Source organism: Eschrichtius robustus, chromosome 1 (genome assembly GCF_028021215.1).
Source record: "Eschrichtius robustus isolate mEscRob2 chromosome 1, mEscRob2.pri, whole genome shotgun sequence".
NCBI lineage: Eukaryota > Metazoa > Chordata > Mammalia > Artiodactyla > Eschrichtiidae > Eschrichtius > Eschrichtius robustus.
In genome coordinates, this window is record NC_090824.1 from 76843485 (window position 1) to 76862592 (window position 19108).

At 54.8% G+C, this 19108-nt stretch overlaps 2 protein-coding genes across 2 annotated transcripts; one reads left to right on the plus strand and one right to left on the minus strand.

Moving 5' to 3' along the window:
• Positions 1-185: 185 nt before the first annotated feature.
• On the plus strand, positions 186-8094 carry LPCAT4 (lysophosphatidylcholine acyltransferase 4). Its single transcript, XM_068548590.1, has 14 exons — positions 186-896; positions 2160-2302; positions 2640-2860; positions 3232-3344; positions 3470-3530; positions 3815-3873; positions 4078-4112; positions 4646-4700; positions 4829-4911; positions 5177-5302; positions 5632-5764; positions 6909-7007; positions 7334-7499; positions 7757-8094. Exons 1-14 carry the CDS (start codon positions 783-785, stop codon positions 7909-7911), a joined length of 1563 nt encoding a protein of 520 aa, XP_068404691.1. The 5' UTR covers positions 186-782; the 3' UTR covers positions 7912-8094.
• A 1086-nt stretch (positions 8095-9180) lies between these two features.
• On the minus strand, positions 9181-18906 carry NUTM1 (NUT midline carcinoma family member 1). The gene is made up of 7 exons (XM_068535214.1): positions 18822-18906; positions 16205-16913; positions 14012-14140; positions 12749-12888; positions 11951-12237; positions 11549-11665; positions 9181-11199 (listed from the first exon to the last, which is right to left on the minus strand). Exons 1-7 carry the CDS (start codon positions 18835-18837, stop codon positions 9181-9183), a joined length of 3417 nt encoding a protein of 1138 aa, XP_068391315.1. The 5' UTR covers positions 18838-18906.
• Between the last annotated feature and the right edge of the window lie 202 nt (positions 18907-19108).

The window sequence follows — 19108 nt, forward strand, 5'->3', positions numbered from 1 at the left end:
CCAGGCCTGGTTGAGCCCTGGTAAATGTATGACCAGCGTCTTGATGGTTGCCGGCACCTCGCGGAGTCTTCACACCAAAACAGGCAGCCCTGCCTAGCTCAGGCAGGACGCGGATGCCGAGAGCTGTTAGGCACAATACGGCCGCCAGAGGGCGCGAGCGCCTCAAGTCCACGCGCGATGGCGTCGACCCAACCAGGAAGGAAAGGTGGTCGGCCTCCGAGAGGTGGTGGGCCCCGCCTCGGCCGCGAGCTGCCGGCCTCCGCGCACTGCGCGCCCGCCCTTCCATTCTCATCCGCAGAGGGCCCCACCCCGATCTGTGCTTGCAGGGTGACCTCGACGCCCGGGCGGAGTCCGAGGGCGTTCTCAGCTCCGCTCGCTCCTCGCCGCCCCAAACTCGCTCCGAGCCGGAGGCCTGTGGGGAGGCGCCGGCCGGGTTTTCCGAGGGGGACGCCCAGAGGGCCAGGCCCGGGGTCAGCCCGCAGGCAGGCGCCGCGCTCCGGCATCCGGCCGCCTCGTAACAATGGCCCGAGGGGCTGCGGACGCTGTGGCGGGCGCGGAGGAGCAGGGGCGCCGGGGCGCTGGAAGCCCCGCCCCTCGGCCGGCTCCCTGACAACGCGGGCCTGACCGCGCAGCCTGCTCCCCGCCCCTCGGCGCCCCGCACCAGGCGGGGCCGGGGCTAGATCGCCGCCGCCGCCGCTGCTGCTGCAGCTGCAGCTGCTGCTCTGCAAAGAGGGGCCCGGGGCCGGGCTGGGGTGCCCTCCCTCCCACGTTCTCCCGCCGCTATGAGCCAGGGAAGTCCGGGGGACTGGGCCCCCCTCTATCCCACCCCCGGACCCCCGGCGCCCCCCAACCCCTTCGTGCATGAGTTACACCTCTCCCGCCTCCAGAGGGTTAAGGTAAGGTATGGGCGGGGGGCGTCGGGAGGACTCGCGGGGATAGAAAAAGGAGGCCTTTTGGAGCCCTGATACAGATGGGGATGGGGATCCGGAAAGGGGGTGGGTGAGAGGCTACGGGGCGGGAGTCAGGGGGTGCGCACGTGGGGGCGGCGGGGGGTGGTCGAGGAGTCCTGGAGAGGACGCGGGCTTGGGCGATAGACAAGCTGAAGGTGTGTGAGAACTGACTAGGTGAGGATGGAGGATTGCAGGGGACCCAGGGGTAGGGGAGGTGGAGGACGCTGGAGACTGCGGATTACATCCTGCGGAGGCCGATGGGCTAGGATGGAGGTGGAGGCCACAGATAGCGGGGGTGGTGGTGGGGGTGCAGGGGCGTGCTGAGCGCTTCTAGGAGGCTCTGACTTGGAAGAGGTTTCTGGGCCCGGAGCCTGAAACCCCGTGCTCTTCCAACGACCCCTCCTTTCCACTACCCACCCACACCCCCACGCACTGCAGCACCTCCCGCTGGGGTGGGGGGAGGGAGGTGGAGAAGGGGGTTGGCTACAGGAAGTGGAGGGCCGCACCGGCCTGGGGAGGCTGGGGAGTGGTATGAGAAGGGAGCATCCAAGGTTTCTGTTGCCTTCACCTCCCCTGAGGCCGGCTCCTGGGGCTCGGTTTGTTTACCTGCAGTCTCCCCAGGGCAGCCCATGGAGTCACCCTGGCTCCTGGCAACCCCTACCCTGTGGAGGAGGGCCGAGATCTTTTCTCGCCTTTCCCCCAGTACTGGGGAAGTGCCGCTGGGCAGAACTAGAGACTGGCCTGGGTCTGAAAAGTAGACCTCTCTGTGTTTTCCAATCCTCTGCCTCCCAGACCCGAAGTGGAAAGCACTATGCACCTGGTTTCTGTTAGACGTAGGAGCTATTTATGGAAGGGGGTTGGGGGAGGAGGAACTATCTCTAGCCTACTCTACATCAGGCACAGTGCTGGGCGCTTTCACACTAGTTATCCCTGAATCCTCTTAAGAGTCTTTCAAGTTTGTTGGTGTGATGGGGACCAGCTGAAAGACAGGAAAGTGAGGCCCCTGATCCCATGAATCTCTTATCCTCTTTCCCTCATTGGTGTCTTCATCCCACCTTGGGTTCCAGTCCCATATCCTGGTCCCACACTACGTGTCTCCTGATATACAGGGGTGATGGCCCTCTGCTCCTGGGTCCATCCTTGTGGGAGAGGGGAAGCCTGGAGGGAGCATCTCAGCCCTGAAGTGGCCTCCTCTCCCACCCTCTGCAGTTCTGCCTCCTGGGGGCACTGCTGGCCCCCATCCGAGTGCTTCTGGCCTTTATCGTCCTCTTTCTCCTCTGGCCCTTTGCCTGGCTGCAAGTAGCTGGTCTTACTGAGGAGCAGCTTCAGGAGCCGATTACAGGATGGAGAAAGTAAGTGAGGAACCAGCCCCCAGAGACCCAGCTTCTCATTTCTCTTCCCTGCTACCCATTCTGCTCCCTCCTTAAGAAGAGGAGGAGGGAGGGTTCCGAAGCTCTCCCACCCAGCCTGGGTAGGTGAGATGAGTCAGCCAAGCTCAGTCCCTGGTACCCAGGACCTCAACTCTAAACTTTGCACCTTGATATGTCCCAAAGTAACCAGAGACTTTAGCCCCTTTGCCAGGTAATAGAGGGCAAAAGAAGGACACCTGCTTTCCTGGGTGTCTGAGCCTGGGGGGGTGAGTGAAGGTCAGGATCGCTGTCGCCGCTGATGCCCAGCCTTGCCTTGCAGGACTGTGTGCCACAACGGGGTGCTGGGCCTCAGCCGCCTGCTCTTTTTCCTGCTCGGTTTCCTCCGGATTCGAGTTCGGGGCCAGCGGGCCTCTCGCCTTCAAGCTCCCGTCCTGGTTGCTGCCCCTCACTCTACTTTCTTTGACCCCATTGTTCTGCTGCCCTGTGACCTGCCCAAGGTTGTGTCTCGAGCTGAGAACCTTTCTGTTCCTGTCATTGGAGGTGAGAGATTAAGAGGGGTGAAGAGGAGAGATGACCACTGTGGGCGAAAAGGACAGGAATCAGAGACTCTGGAGAGAACTGGCCCCAAGGGGGGAGGGAGAAGTTAGAAGGGATAGTGCCTGATGCTGGCAAATGAAATGCAAATTAACACCATTTGTGAAAGCAACCTCCTAGACTTTGAGCTCTGTGCTTAGAAGAGAGCAGGGAGCTCTGCTCAGTTCCCTAAAAGGGATAACACACCATGAAAGGAGGGTCCCCAGGGCAAAGAGATAACCGGGAAGCATCTCCGACTGTTGAGGAAGGGGAGGTTGCAGGTGTTACTACCCCTGGGGAAGAACCAAGTGACTCCTTGTATCCTCTCTGGACCCCAGCCCTTCTTCGCTTCAACCAAGCCATCCTAGTATCCAGGCATGACCCGGCTTCTCGGCGCAGGGTGGTGGAGGAGGTCCGAAGGCGGGCTACCTCAGGAGGCAAGTGGCCCCAGGTGGGTAAAAGGGTCTTTAGACCTCCTCGCCTTTTATGTGCTCCTGAAGAGGCTTCTTTTTCCTCTCGTCCCCTTCCACCCACCTCATTCTGGTCTCTTGATTGTTTTGTTTTTTTTTTACCCAGGTACTATTCTTTCCTGAGGGCACCTGTTCCAACAAGAAGGCTTTGCTTAAATTCAAACCAGGTGAATAAAACAGCAGCGGATGGTAGGGCTGTAGGACAAAGGAGCCCAGGATTTGGAGAGGGACTCTGGAATAACCCAAGAAGTGGAGGCGTGGGGGAGGGAGGAAGACAGGGAGCCTCCTAGCTGACACTGAAGAGTCTCTACGAGTCAGAGAAAATTATAAATGAAATGGAGCAAGGCCAGATCTCATTGTAGAGCTGAGCCAGATGCCTATACTTCATGCCCTCTAGCTACCTCCAGTCTCTAACCTCTGCCTGGGGGGTGGGGGTCGAAACGGGATTTAGGAGCCTTCATCGCAGGGGTGCCTGTGCAGCCTGTCCTCATCCGCTACCCCAACAGTCTGGTGAGTCTTAGTTCGAGAGTGGGGAGGGGGAGCACAAGTCCACCCAGGACGGGAATCAGTGAAAACCGCTTGTGCCACCACGGGATGTGCATGTGGGGTGGGTCAGGGTCAGGGTCAGGGTCAGGGCCTCTGCTCCAAAAGGATTGGCCAGTTCTGGGGAAGAAAAGTCATGCCTTTCTCCCCTCCCCTCTGCTTCCCACATAGGATACCACCAGCTGGGCATGGAGGGGCCCTGGAGTGTGAGTAGTGGTGTTCCTGGGGTGAGGGTGGGAAGTGGGGTCCCACAGAATTCCTGGTGCATCTTCCACCTTCCAGACAAGGTGAATAGCCCTTCTTCGTCCGGGGACTGAGAGAACTCTCAAAAAGGGGATGCCCCTGTCCCTCTGTTTTGTTCCGATCTCCTGCTATAATCTGGAAGTGCCTTTAAGCTGTCCCACCTAATCATTCCTGCTGTAATCATAGTGACTTTTGACTTACTTTCCTAGCTTTTCTCGCTCGGTGGTCCACACCACCCGGCTTGCCTCTTTTCCTCTGCCGGTTACTCAGACCCCCTCGCCTGCACTTCTTCCCCTGGCCTAGACCTGCAGTGTTCTCTCTCTTATCCTGCCGCCTTTCTGGCCCCTCTGCCTCCCGGCTGTATACTCGTCCAGCTGACCGTATGGCTAATAGTTTATTTTTGTATCGGTGGACAGTACTTTGCCACTCCCATCCTTGGGGTGCGGGGAGCCCATAGTTAGAGATTGCTGAGCCTCTGAGGTCTCTTTTTTCATAGACTCAAAGTCCTCTGGCTCACAGCCTCTCAGCCCTGCAGCATCGTGGATGTGGAGGTATGACCCCCGTGGGCTGGGTGGGAGAGTGAGCATCTACTGACCCCGGAAGCTTTGGGGGAAGAGGGTAGAAGTGGTCACCCCTAGCTTTGAGGTCCTGGTGAGAGGTCTCTGTGTGTGTGTTTCAGTTCCTCCCTGTGTACCGCCCCAGCCCGGAGGAGAGCAGGGACCCCACCCTCTATGCCAACAACGTCCAGAGGGTTATGGCACAGTAAGTATCCCACAGGGTATTTCCTAGAACAGATATACAGGGCAGAGGAACCACAGGATGGGGAGGAGGGCTGGGGTTTTGAGGCACACATGGGGGGAGGGGAACGGCTAGGGCAGGGGGAAGGGCTATTGGACAGCTGAGGTGGGGGAGGGGAGAGTGAAAGGGGCCTGATCTCTCCATAGTCGGCAGGCCAGAATCAGTAATGAACCCTCAGATGAGTATTCTGCCTCATTTCCCCTGCTTTCCATCCCTCTTCATCCTGTAGGGCCCTGGGCATTCCAGCCACCGAGTGTGAGTTTGTAGGGAGCTTGCCGGTGATTGTGGTGGGCCGGCTGAAGGTGGCATTGGAGCCGCAGCTCTGGGAACTGGGAAGGGTGCTTCGGAAGGCTGGGTAAGTGACCTTGAAGATGAGGGTATGGGCAAGAGAAAAAAAGGAGAAAAAGGAGAATGGGTAGGAGGAAGAAAAGAGTCTTTAAAAAGAAAAAAAAAAAAAGTGGGAAGACAGGAATTTTTTAAAAGATAATGGGGTAAAAGGAAGGAGGAAAAAAGAAAGATACGTAATAACCCCAGTGACAAAAGTAGGAATGGCTCTCCAGGGACTGAGTCAGAGTACATCTTAGAAAAACACCACATATACCCATGCTGAGGCCAGGGTCCTGCTGGGTGATGTGTCCAGAAGGAAACTGAGTCAGCTCTGCACCTTCAACAATTCCCTTGTAGGCTGTCCCCTGGCTGTGTGGACACTGAGGCAGAGCCAGGCCGGAGTCGAATGATCAGCCAGGAAGAGTTTGCCAGGCAGCTACAGCTCTCTGACCCCCAGATGGTGGCTGGTGCCTTTAGCTACTTCCAGCAGGTAAAGGGGCTGGGATGCTCAAGATTTAAGTACACTGTCCGAGGGGCCGTGTGGATGGCCCATTTGGAGTCTGGGCTGGATGCTCTAGCAGCTATTGTTAGATGGACATCTTCTGAGGTCTGCTGGGAGATTCATTTTTTATATAGAGAGTGTCCAGTGCATTGAACAGCAATGTTTTACTCACTGCAGGGAAGAACAATGGAGAAATGATGGTCAATGAGGTCCATAAATTTCTGAGGCATTTTAGAGATCGGCAGAGATGGGGATCATATGACCTTGTGGGGCACTGGGGGGAGGGTTAGATGGGAAGGTGACATACAGAGGAGACAACATTGGACAGGTTAGACAGTTAAGGGTTTGAGACCCAGAAGTATCTGTAATACTTGGGCAGATTTTTAAAAAATATCCCAGAGCTTCTCTGGGGGATTCCTGAACTTTCTCAAGAATCTTGGTGAGCTGTATATTTCCTGGGATTTAACCAGGTTGTCTTGTCGAATTATAATAACCCCAGAAGGTTCATAATGTTTATGAACAACTCCCAGTGGTCCCAAGGAGTTCTTTTTGACCTAAGATGCAGACCATGGTTCTCAACATCCTCTCAGGGAACAGGGAGTGATCCAGGTGTGCTGATTCCTTGGACTGGGGCAGACAGTCCCTGAAAGGAGCTTCCCATCATAGCCTGTAGCAGAACAGAACCAAAACCCAGGTGCCCCAGTCCCACATAGATCTGACACAGCAGGTATCCTCAGGGAGTTTTTTGGTAAGAAATTATGCCAGTGGCCCCCTTTTAGTTTGTTGGACCCGTTCTCCCACATAGGCCAAGTCAAAAGAGAACCAGTTTTTCCAGCTTGGGGTCCAGAATGCCCTGATAGTATATCAGAAACTTGATGGTAACTTCAGCATACCTGAGGGATTCCATCGTTCCTAGGAGATCCCTTTATAGGAGAGCTTTGTCACCAGGCAAACCCATGCCCCGAGAGAACTGTCCGAGATCCCGGAGAGTTCAGGGCTCACGGTTCTGAGGGAAGTGGACACAGGGGTCACCCCCAGGCCTGACGAGAAGAGGGAGGAGCCGAGATCCAGAGCAGGAAGGAGGACATGGGGTTGGTCCCTGCATCGCCCTGGTTTCTCTTCCACCCTCCAGGATGCCAGGGGTTTGGTGGACTTCCGAGACGTGGCCCTTGCGTTGGCAGCTCTGGATGGGGGCAGGAGCCTGGAGGAGCTGACTCGCCTGGCCTTTGAGGTATCAGGACGTTGGGGTGGGAGGCACGTGGAGGCTGTGCTTCCCCCGCCCGGAGGCCTGTGTGGTGTGCTGTCTCCAGGTGCCTCCGGATGGTAGGCGCTCGGCGTCCCAGGGCCACACTCTCTGAACCGCAGAGCCCCAGCGTCTCTGCCGAGGCCTCGCTGGCAACGGGAAGAAGGCAGCAGCCGTGACGATTATATTCAGAAAGGGCCCAGGGGGGCAGGAGGCCTGGGCTCCACACTCTTGGAAGAGGAGAAGCCTGTCAGACGGACGTGCGGGGCGACGGCACGAGGAGAGAGCTTGACTCGCGTCCCTTTTCCTCCCAGCTCTTTGCCGAGGAGAAAGAGGAGCAAGCCGAGGGGCCCGGCCGCCTCCTGTACAAAGACGGCTTCAGCACCATCCTGCACCTGCTGCTGGGCTCGCCCCACCCTGCCGCCAGGACTTTGCATGCCGAGCTGTGCCAGGCAGGAGCCCGCCAGGGCCTCTCCCTCTGTGAGTCATGGCCTCCCAGGCCCCGTGCGGGCACTGGGCTGGGAGGGAACAGGACCGGCAGCCAGCCTGGGGGAACAGGACATCCGAGGGGCAAGGCTGGGAGGAACCAGCTGGGGAGGCAGAGGATGTCAACTCGGATTTGAGACGGTGAGGCTGAGATGAGAGGGAACAGGACGTACCAGTTCTGAGAAGAGAGTTGGGGACCTCTTCCTCTCCTCCTCAGGTCTTTACTTTCCCGTCTTGCTCTTGCCATGCAGGTGAGTTCCAGGACTTCTCCGTTCACCACCCGCTCCACGGGAAGCTCTTCGGCACCTACCTGCGCCCCTCCCAGGCACCAAATGCCTCCTCCCCAGCCAGCGCCCCTGCTCTGGCCAACGGGGCCGCGCAGGCCCCCAAGCAGAAGGGCGACTGAGCACCTCGACCTCTCCGGCTCGCACCCGCCCCCAGACTCAGAGCAGCGCCAGAGGCCACCCCTGGGCCTCAAGCCCGTCTCTGTCCTGCTTGACTTTTGGTTATCGTTGTTGGTTTTTTTAAGTTGGTTTTCATTTTTTGTTCGTTTGGTCTTATTTTGTAAGAAACTATTTTATATATAAATATATATCTATATCTATTTAAAAAAAACGAAGCTCAGTCACATTGGCGGTATCACTAACTGGGAAGGAAAGGGACTAATGGTTGCAGGCCGCCCATGGGAAGATCGTGAAGGTTCTCAAGGTCAGTCCTCTTGGCCACAGCTGGATGAGTCCTCGTCACTTCCAGACGGATGGAGCATGCAAATCTCGTATCCTCCCTCCTGTTGTCATACCCTCTAACAGGCCTCCTCGCGAACCTCTTTTCAGCTTATTCCCTCTTGTTCTGTCCTCATTAGAGGTTAAAAAATAGCTGATTACCATTCCATATTTAATAATCCTACTGAGATTGGGTTCCACCCGCCATAGTAGGGACAGAGGCCTGTGTTAGGAACTAACCGTCCTGCCTGCAGCCCAGGGGGTTTCTGCCACAGGATGAATTGGGGACATATAAGTCCCTTCTGTCCAGCTGCTTTTCAAGGAAGAAGAAAAGGCCCCCCTAAAGAAGGTGCTGTGTCTAGGCACAATTATGGAAATTAGTTAGATTTAGAAAATAGATATCTATCCCAGAAATCTGACGGATTAAAAAGAAGTGCTTTTCCATCCATGGACTTTTAAAGAGAAACAGATACTGGTAGGATATCCAAAGAAGCCCTCCCAACACCACATCCAGGCTTCTGAGGAGGGAGGAATAAAGTAATCACGGGGGACCCTCAGCGCCAGGGCTTATCAGGGGGCCTAGATGAGGCTGGAAAGTCACCTGGGTCCGTCAAATCCGAGGCCGCCCTCACCTTTTTTCTTTTCAGCATCTTACCCGATCTAGATCAAAGACGTGATACAAAGGGGCACACTGAAAAGCATTTTCCAACAACAAAATCTTTATTTTTTTTTTTTCCCATACAACTTCCAAAGGTACTTCCCCCAACCTCTCACCAAGGGGACCCCCTCTAGCCTAGCTAGTGTGACCCCCTTTCCCACGCTTGCCACTTTTTCAGAACAACAAAACAACTTAGGGCTGAGAACGAACTGTTGGTGTGCCGCCAGGGTGAGATCTACTCTGGGCCCCCCACCTGCAGGGATTGGCAGGTGGGACAGGATGGTCCCATTGTCCCCTACTGGGTACGACATCGTTTCTTCCTCCTGCCTGTGAGGAAACTATCACGCCTTCTTTTACGAGGCTTTGAGGCCCGAACCGCTCCCAGAGGCAGGGGTTTCTTCCCAGGTGCCCCAAGTTCAGCTCCCTGGAAGGGCCTCTTTTCAGCAGGGGCTGGGCCTCCAACTAGAGCTGGCTTCCCAGACTTGGCAACAGGATACGGAGGCTGGCTGAGGCCTCTTGCCTCAGGAACGAGGGAGTGGGGTGCTCTCTGGGTCCCCTGACCCCCTGAGGAGAATAGGCCTGAGGCAGGGCGAAAACTGAGGGGAGGCCCCCTTGGTGAGAGGCTAAGTTTAGAGGCCAAGAGGTGGGCCAAGTTGGAGAGTTCCTCCTCCTCCTCCTCCTCCTCCTCCTCCTCCTCCTCCTCCTTGCCTTTGGCCCCATCTGCCGAGCTGCATGTTTCTTTGACAGGAGAGGCTTCTCTCAGAACTAATCTAGGGGAAGTGCTTCTAAGGCCCTGGAGAGGAGCTGCTGATTTGGGTGTCCCGTGTGCATAAGACTCTGGGTCCCCTGGTAAGGGAGCAAGGTCTTTAGGCGCAGAGAAATCAGTATCCTCCCTGCCTTCTCCTTGGGGGTCATAAGAATTAAAACTTAGTGGGCAGGTATCCTTACTGACCCCTAGCTGGAGGCCACCGGCATCCCTAACATCTAGTATGTTGACCTGTTCTGTGGCTTCCACCAGGGGAGAAAAGGAATTGCCTCCGCTCCCTGCTTCTGGGCTGGCCTCAGGGAAGGAGGAGGTATCCTGGGTCCCCAGGATAAGGATGTTGCCTTGACTTGCAGGCAGGAGGGTTTCTTCAGAAGCCCCCAGTGCAGAGGCACCAATTCTGCTTTCTAGCAACGGGGGGCAACCTTCAACCCACAGATGCTTGGGATCCCGTAGAGTCTCAGGGCTCTGCTCTCTATTTTCTTTAAGGCTTGAGGCCGGGCTGTTGGCCCTCAGAGGTCCTGACAAGCTGCAGTAGTTTCTCTTTTCTAGGGCCGCTGTGGCATCTGTGCCTCCACAGCTAACTATGCTGCTTCCCACATCCCCAGGTGCTGTGCTTTCTCCGGGACCCAGAGAAATGTTGCTTCTGGAGCCCAATGCCTGGCCGCCCTGCTGGTGCTCAGTTACACATTCCCAATCATGGAAGTTCTCTATGACCTCCTCGATCTGTAAGGGCAACTCCAAGCCAAAGGCATCCATCTCAATGCTGAGCCAAACTCCTGGACTGAGGGAGGCCCCATCCCCGTCCCTATCCCCAGCTGCTCTAGGGGAAGGGTTCTGGTCGTAACTCTGAACCGTGGGAGGACCTCTGTCATCTCCCCACATGGCCCCTGAAGAGCCTTCCTGGGGCACTGCTAATGGCTCCGTCTCCTGAGGAGCCACTCCAAGACCCCCCATCTGTTGTTCAGTCTGCACCCCCAGGGCCTGCTTTTCTGACCCCTGTCCTTGCAGAGGGGCCAGCTCTGCAAGTCCAGCATCCAAACTGGGAACTATCTCGAGCTGGGGGCCTTCCTGCCAGCAAAGGGGCAGAGCCTCGGAGGTCCTATCACCCACCAGGGAGCACCCAGGGGACTCAGCGCCTCCCAGGTGGTCATCCTGAAGTGGGGCTATCTGGTTTGTAACCTTCCCAGACCCTCTTCTCTCTATACCCAAGGGCCCTTGAGTTCCCTGTGGAGCTGCAAGTTCTAGCTGCAGGTCCCAGCCACTGGGGGATGGCAGAGTGTCCCCATCCCTGCACATCCCCCTCAGGCCATCTAAGTCCTGCTTCTGCCCACCAGGCACTTCTCTTGCCCACTTGCCCGGAGAAGCAGACTTTCCAAGGCGGACGGTGCCCCCAGCCACCCAAAGCCCAGGTGAGGGCTGAAGCCGCCCACCCCCATCTTCATCCTCATCAGAAACAGAAGGACTTGAGTCCAATAGAGCTCCACTGCAACTTGGAGGTAGCTCTGCGTCCTCCTCCTCTTCCAAGGCCAGGAGTCGCTTCTGGACCAGCTAGAAGGAGAATGGACAAATGTTGTTCTATATGTGGTTGTGAGAAGGGGTGGCGGGCTGGGTGTTGAGGAGATGGTACTTGGGCAGGGCAGGGAACGCAAGCAAGTGGCTTAAGTAACGGCATCAAAGCCAGATAACCACAGCTCTTTTTTTCCACCTTCTTGGGTCTTATTCCCACGCTTTGAGCCCTTACACTTCCCGTTTCCACGGTCCCTTGCCTACTTGTTCTGCACCCAAAGCTGACTGCTGAAGCTGTTTGTCTCTAGGTGCCATACCATCCAAGACAGCGTAGGGTTAGGTAAAGCCATGGGAGCCTCTCATTCTGATATTCTCTACCTCCCAGGTTTACCTGGACAAGACCGAGGCCTTCTTCTTGTTCCAGCTCCTCAGTTAAGGCCAAGGGATCCCTCTGTTGTTCTGGGGACAGCAGATCTGCCAAAAATTGAGGGTGAATGACGGCCTCCACCTGGGGAAATGGAAGGAAAAGTGATGGGAGTTCTTGACAGGCGATAACGGGAACCAAGAGGCTCTAGAGAAGCAGCTATGCACCCCCCCTACTCACCACCCTCTCCCTGGGCTTTTAGAAAACACCAGCTACACACATCCACATGTGTGCGCCCATGCACATATATTCCTCAGCACGGAAGACAGTCGAGTCACCCACTGCCTCGGGCAGAACCCTAGATCTTTTGATTCCCTGGAGTTCCCACCCCAGGATCTGCTAGAAACCAGACACCCAGGGCCAGCCCACCTTGGAGACAAAGGCCTCCTGAGAACACAGCTCATTGATGTAACTCAGGAGACCCGCATCTGGATACATCCCTTCCTCCTGCCTCTGCTGCTCTTCCTCTTCCTGTTTCCCATCCGAGTCCTCAGTGGCCAAGTGGCTCGCCACCAGCCCTTTCATGATGTCGGTGTACTCCTTCACCGCCTCCGGTGGGATCTCCTTGGGGGCCTCAGGAGCCGGAGGCCTCCGGGTCTTGTGCTGCCGCCGGCGGGGCACCCGTGCCTTGGAGGCTGCCTTCTTGGGAATGTACACTGAGGGGTGAAGCAGAAAGGAGAAATGGGAAGCGGCACCAAGGCCTCGGCTTCTGCCTCTCGCCCCCATTTGTAACGGCAACCTGGGCACGTGGAGACGGTTCCAGACTGGAGCAGGCCGACCTGACACAGTACCAGCCAGGGGAGGATATTTAGGAGCTGGAGGGTCTGAGAGAGAATCTGGATGAGGAATCTCAGAACCCCTGAAACTCCAAAGAGCCCCCTGATCCAGCCCCCATTTCTCAGGCAGATGAGGTATCATGTGCCTCAATTACAGTCTCTGAGAGAGAGAGTAGTTGGTTTACTTAGCCAAGATCAATACCTAGTTTGGGACAAAGGGAACCTGAGAACTCAGCCTCCTATGTATGTCCTGTTTGGAACATCAAATGCCCCTGCCTGGAGGGAAACTGGTAGAAGCACAGGCAATGCCTCCCCTGATCTGTGACTGGTTTCTGCACACCTCCCTTTGAGCTCCTGGCCCACGGCTCCTGTTGGAATTGGGCGGCCTTACCTGCCTGCTGGCAAACCTCGGGGGCTGGGGGCCCTGGAGGATCAAGCTTCAGAGGGGCTGCAGGAGGCACGCCCTGGGACCCATTCATCAGCTGTGTGTTCTGAACCTGCATCTCCTCCGCGGCCTCAAACTCCATGAACCTGCAGAGGGTGCAGAGGGTGCAGAAGACCCAGGCAGTGCTGAGAAGACCAAGATCCATTCGAAACCCAGACACAAGACCCCAGGGTATCTGCTCACAGAAGGCCGAATAACAGTTCTGGGGAAACCTCACAAGGTCTCCACATAGCCCCCCTACCTGCAGTCGTCACTTAGGAAGCTTATTAAGAAAACAACCTAGAGCTTGTAAGCTTCACAGGACAGAGCCATGGCTTTTTCATATGCTATCTCACCCAGCATCGGTGAGGGTATACAGCAGCGATTAATACAGGTTTGTTGAATTCAGTCAGGCCTATGCCACAACCTGGCAAATCCCACACGTGGGCCACTCCTCAAGGCCTCTTCTGCCCCTGCCTACAACCATAAAGAATGCCTGAAATCCCAAAGCAGGGCCTGGGTTGCAATTTAAGGCAGCTCCCACCAGGAGGCAGCGCTGAGAGCCAGGAGTCCTGATGCTGGGACTGGGGTCCTGGAAGGGTAAATCTAGGAGGTATGGGTCCAGAAGATTTGGGGGAGAAAGTTATAGTTAAGCTTGGAGGAAAGGGTTCATTTTCCTGAGTTACTTTTTTAACTGAGGAGATTATCATGGAGAAATGGGGGATATGAGCCAGAAGACCACTCTGGGCATCTAGGATTGCCCTGACAAACCTCTTCAAGAACCAGCCCCTCCCTAAGATGACGGGCTAAACTATTTCCAGAGGAGTGGTGGCCCCAAGGTCTGCATCAGTAGTCACTTGCCACCCAGTCAGCGAGACAGGAAAGAACCTGCCTGGTAGGGCTTACCTCCTCATTGCTAGGTTCCCTTCAGCATGGACTTTTTACAACAACCAGGCTCCAATCCCATCCTAAGAGCTTCAATATCAAGGCCCCTATACAACTCAAGATCTGGAGAAGGGAGAGCTTCCAAGAGGAGATAGGATAGAAAAGCCCGAGAGTCAAGATGGTGGAAGAAGCAGCGAGGATCCAGGAGGCCCTATGCTAGTCTACACCTCTCCTCCAGCATCCCTTATAGTAACCACCCACAGCCCAGACCCAAGCCTCTCTTACCTGCTCCCACCCCTCAGCCCCGCAGCCCCCCTCGGGAGGATGAGGGTTGGTGGGACTCACTTTTCTGCCATCTCATAAAAGATCATCCGGTCAAAGTTGCTGGTACGCTCCCACTCCTGCACAGCCCTTGGCAGTCCCTCCTCCACGGTCATAGTGGGCTTCCGCCGGGCCAGGGAACGAAGCACTGGGCTAAAACCCCCATTGGGTCAGTCACAGTCTACAAGTGTACCCCCTCTCCCACCTGCCCTGACACCCACCTCAGTGCACACCCCCAGCCCCTCATCAGATCAAACATGCCCCACAGTCCCTGTCACATCCCACTGCTGATTAGATCCCAGACCCCCAATCTCACATCCATCCATTCACCACACTGGCCTTTCTTCCCACTGAAATTTACAAACCGCGCGCAAAATCAGAGGGTTCGTCTCCCCACCCATTAAAATCAACTACCTTGAATTCTCACAGTGCTGTCCTCAACAAAACACAAGGAAGAAAGCGCTCATGTTATTCAATTAATGGGATTCATTGTAAAGTAGGCTGAACCCTGCCCAATGGCTCTTACATTTTTAAAAAGGCACTCCCTAACCCAAATGAATCTAATTAAAGGCTGTGTGGTGTTTTTATTTGTTGGTTTTTAAGTGTTTTTTTGCCTCTGGGATACCCGTCACAGTCAAATATCAATACTCTTTGAGCTCTTTGTGATGCATTTTGCCTTTCTGACTTCCCATGAGTCCTCAATCATTATTGTGCCTAGAATCACCTGGGGAAGGTTGTTATAACCATGGATTCCAGCGCCCCGGAATCCCAGTTCTGAGCATCTCACCAGCCTCCCGGGTGACTGTGGCAGAGGGTCTGGACTGCACTTTGGGGGAGACCCTGCCCAGAGCCCCTGAACATGGGGAGCAGAAATAGGCCAGGAGTTAGAAATTCAGCCTGCCAGCCTCCAAGAGAGAACCCAGAGCTGTCTGCAGAAAGCGGGAAGTCAGTACGGTGATCTACACCAAGGACTGTGGGGGAGCCTTTTGATTTATTCACTCCAGAGTCAGGACGGAAAGGGGGATTCCTTTAGGGGTTCAGCCACTGGAGGAACAACATGTACAGTTTTTTTTTTAAGTCCAGTAAGATGTGGCATGCGTTATATGGTGGTTTACACAAAATGCTGAGAGTACAGTGCAGTTGAGAGAGACAGCGGGTCTTGGTGGGAAGAAAATTCCCCAGATGGTCAATGACTTTGCTTTATAAACATAACAGCCCATGACCCTGGGCTCCCAGGTCAAGCATCCGCTCACACAGACATTTTGGCCTTTTGTGAGTTCTTCTCCTCTTCTAGATTGCCTTTTTATAATAATAACAATAACAACAACAATAGCAGCTGCCATTTAATGAAGCATTCTCTGTGCCAGGCACTCTGCTGAGCACTTCACATACATTAACTCATTTCATCTTTTCAGCAACCCTCTGAGGTAGGGATAATCATCCCCTTTCTAGATGAGAAAACTGAGGGCAAAGATAGTAAATGCCAGGGCCCAGGATGACAAATCTAGTGAGTGGTGGGGCCTTGGTCCTTGACCACTAAGCAAGCTCTACCACCTCCCTATTTCAACTTGAATTCTCCTGAATAAAACAGGGGGCAGTGTGGGGAATTCTCTGGCAGTCCAGTGGTTAGGACTTGGAGCTTTCACTGCCGAGGGCCTGGGTTCGATCCCTGGTTGAGAAAATAAGATCCCGCAAGCCGCGAAGCGTGGCCAAAAAAGCAAAACCAAAAAAACATGGGGCAGTAGACAGGGTGGCACACAAGCTCCTCAGCCCAGCCGCACACCATCCCCCCCTCCCAGCGCTCCTCATCCTGGCCGGTTTGGACAGCTCAACTCCATGTCAAAAGGTAGTAAAATAGAACGGGAGGGCCCTGGCACTCGGTATCAGAGACCCAAGTTCCAATCACTGCTCTGAGCTCCAGTCTCCTCATCCATAAATGAGGATGACCATAAAAATGCCTGCCTGAACTCACAGGGTTGTGAAGATCACTTGAGAGAAGACACCTGAAAGCTTGTTATCATCTGGCACGTGGGTAAAGAGGCTTGTTATCATTGTTGTCGTCGTCGTCGTCGTTATTATTTTCATTATCATAGCATCTCCAGCACCCTCATCATCTGCCCTCAAGTATTCCTAAATAGCCTAACCTCTTTTGTCCATCCCCAAATCCTCCTTATTTAAAAGCCTCTAGAATAATGAACCTCAGGTCTCTCCACTTACATAAGAAAGCAGGAAAGGGCCTCTGCATCAGGACTTTGGGATAAGTGCCTCCTTGCCAAGGCTTTGTAGCGCTGCCAGCATCGGAAATTCTCATAAACACCCTTGGAGGTATAAGAGAGGTCATCCAGTGAGGGCTTGGATCGGGCAGCCGCAGGACCTCCTTCCCCAGTTGCCCCATGCGGCCCTGGCGAAGCCTTTTCCGGGGGCATGATGGGGGCCAGTTGGGCAGCTGGTAGTGGAGCCTGAGTAGGAAGGCCTGGGAGGCCCTCCTGGCTCACCCCAACTGCCTTCGTGGGCAGAAGGGTCTTCACATTAGAGGCTGTCAGGAATCCGGGGGCAGGACTCTCAGGGTCCCCACAGGGAGAGCCTGAGGCAGTCCAATTGAGGGCGGCCTGCGTAAGGATAAAGTTCTGAGTTTGGGAGGGCTCAGCTGGCCCTCCTTCTGTCTTGACTTTGACAATGACCTTGCCAGCTCCAGCTTCACTGGGGCCAGGGCCCGCGTCCCCTGTCACCAACAACGGGCTGGGGAAAGCAGAGAGCACCAGAGGGCTGCCTGGAGAGAGTGCTGAAGGCACAGGGGGCTGCGAGGGCGGCTCCCAGGGTAGTTGGTCTGGTGGGCCAGGAGCAGGCTGGGGGAAGGGAAGTGCAGTGAAAGGAGACAGGGCAGCGCCAGGTTTCATGGTCATGTCCGGTCCTGGCAATGGAGATGCTGCAGAGATAAAGAAAAAGAGGGGCTGGAGTAGGAGAAGAGGAGACCAGAAGCTAGGTCATCTGAGTTCCACTCTAGTCCCTGAAGAATCAGAGCACTGATTCTCGACAGGTGAGGGAGGGGGGACATGTATTGTTTGCGAATGTCCCCCAAGTGTTTCTGATGTCCCTTACTCCCTGCTGAGAATTAGTGCGCTAGGGAAGCAAGCTGCAAGGACCCTTGGGCCCACGAGTTCATACCCCATAACACATGCCACCCAGCATACGGGTACATTCCAAACACCCTCACACCACCTGGATCCTGCTCCCAGCTGCTCTGTGGTCCCTGCCACCAGGCGCAGAAGCACTGTTCCCAGGAGGGGTGTGTGTGTGGATTAGATGTTTTGCTCCCAGAAATTTTGTTACATAACAGCCAGGAATGACTAGAGATAAGAGCCAGGAAATGGGTAAGGGGAAGGCGGTATGGGGAGGGAGGTTTCCAGAGCTTTAAGGAGATGCGGGACCTATTAAAACGTTATCTGTGATCCTTCTGCTTGGAACTCCTAATATCAGAAATTTAGGGCTTCCCTGGTGGCACAGTGGTTGAGAATCTGCCTGCCAATGGCAACTAGGCCCGTGAGCCACAACTACTGAGCCTGCGCGTCTGGAGCCTGTGCTCCGCAACAAGAGAGGCTGCGATAGTGAGAGGCCTGCGCATCGCGATGAAGAGTGGCCCCTGCTTGCCGCAACTAGAGAAAGCCCTCGCACAGAAACGAAGACCCAACACAGCCATAAATTAATTAATTAATTAATTAATTAATTTTTTTAAAAAAAGAAATTTAGGGTCCACTTTTGAACAAGGCACTGACAATGAAGTCTGAAACACAGTTCAGAGGCTATGTGGACTCTAGTCAAAGAGACCAGGGATAAATACATAAAACGTGTACTTAATTAATTAGGACGTGTGTCTCCTAGGACTTTTAATAATAGTAATAGAAGATCATCTGCCTAATTTCACGCTACTCTCCTCCCCCTCTTATAAAGAATATTCCACTGGCAAACTAACAACATTCAGCTTCCGCTGCTTCCTGATCATGAAGGAGACATGGAACACGAGCGAACTCTTCACCTCAACCACAGAGCAGAGGGCCAGGAATACTCCCCGAAGTATGGAACACAGTGAAATGGGTCTGAAGGCCTGAGTTCCACAAAAGGTAGAAAGACACAGCATCTCAGGGAAGCCCCAGTTCTCATCCCTGCTGGAGTGACCCACTTCCCCTGGCCCTGGGAAAGCAAGGAAAACTGCTCCCTGAACTAGAACTAGCCTCACTGGGGCTGGAAGGAGCCAAGAGGCTCTAAGCAGAGGCACTTACAGCACCTTCTGGTCTAGCTTCCGAGAGGACATTTCTCTACAGACTTGGCAACAGATGACCCCACTGAACAGTTTTCTAGCCAATGCTTCCACTCCCTCCCACCCAATAAGAGCGAGAGCAGCCCCAGCTCAGTTCTCAGGGCAAAATTCTAGAGCAGCCTCCAATTGCCTAAAGAAGACACCAGAATTTGGGTCTTCCCTTTCAAACCCCGTGTCCCTCGTACCACACACCCCTGCCCGTGCCACACAAACACATGTTGAAGGAATCCCTCTTCCAGAGAAGCAAGTTGCTAACTACCATCCCTTCTCTCTACTCAGCACTTTCCTCTGAGACACTTTGATCTGCCACCCAGGAGGCCCTCTTCCTTCCCCAACCCATAGTCTTAATGGCACAATCTCCTTCCCCAGCCTCCCCAAGTGTGATGCCTTTGATGGGGTCTAGTGTTCTCACATCCCTCTAGGTCAGCCCAGAGAGCTGGTCCCCACGTAAAACGTCAAGTTTTGAATCTCCAAGGAGGAAGCAGGTAGCAGGGACCTTCCCCCCACCTGCAGACTCACCTCCATCTGAAGACATCCTCTCAGGTTTGGGCACTAACCGTGGCTGTCTGGAAGCCTCCAGAATGAGACAGTCAGGTCCAGGACCCAGAGAGTAACCTGGCTCCGGTAGATACACAGGATCCAAGGAAGGGAGGGTAAAGATCAGATCAAAACAGAACTAGAATCTAGGACTCAAGGCATTCTGCAGTGGGGGAGGGGAGGGGGAATATAGGGTGAGGTTAGGGAGATATTCCATGAAGGGCTCTGGTATGTAGGCAGTAACCAGGAATTCCCTCCAAACCAGAGTA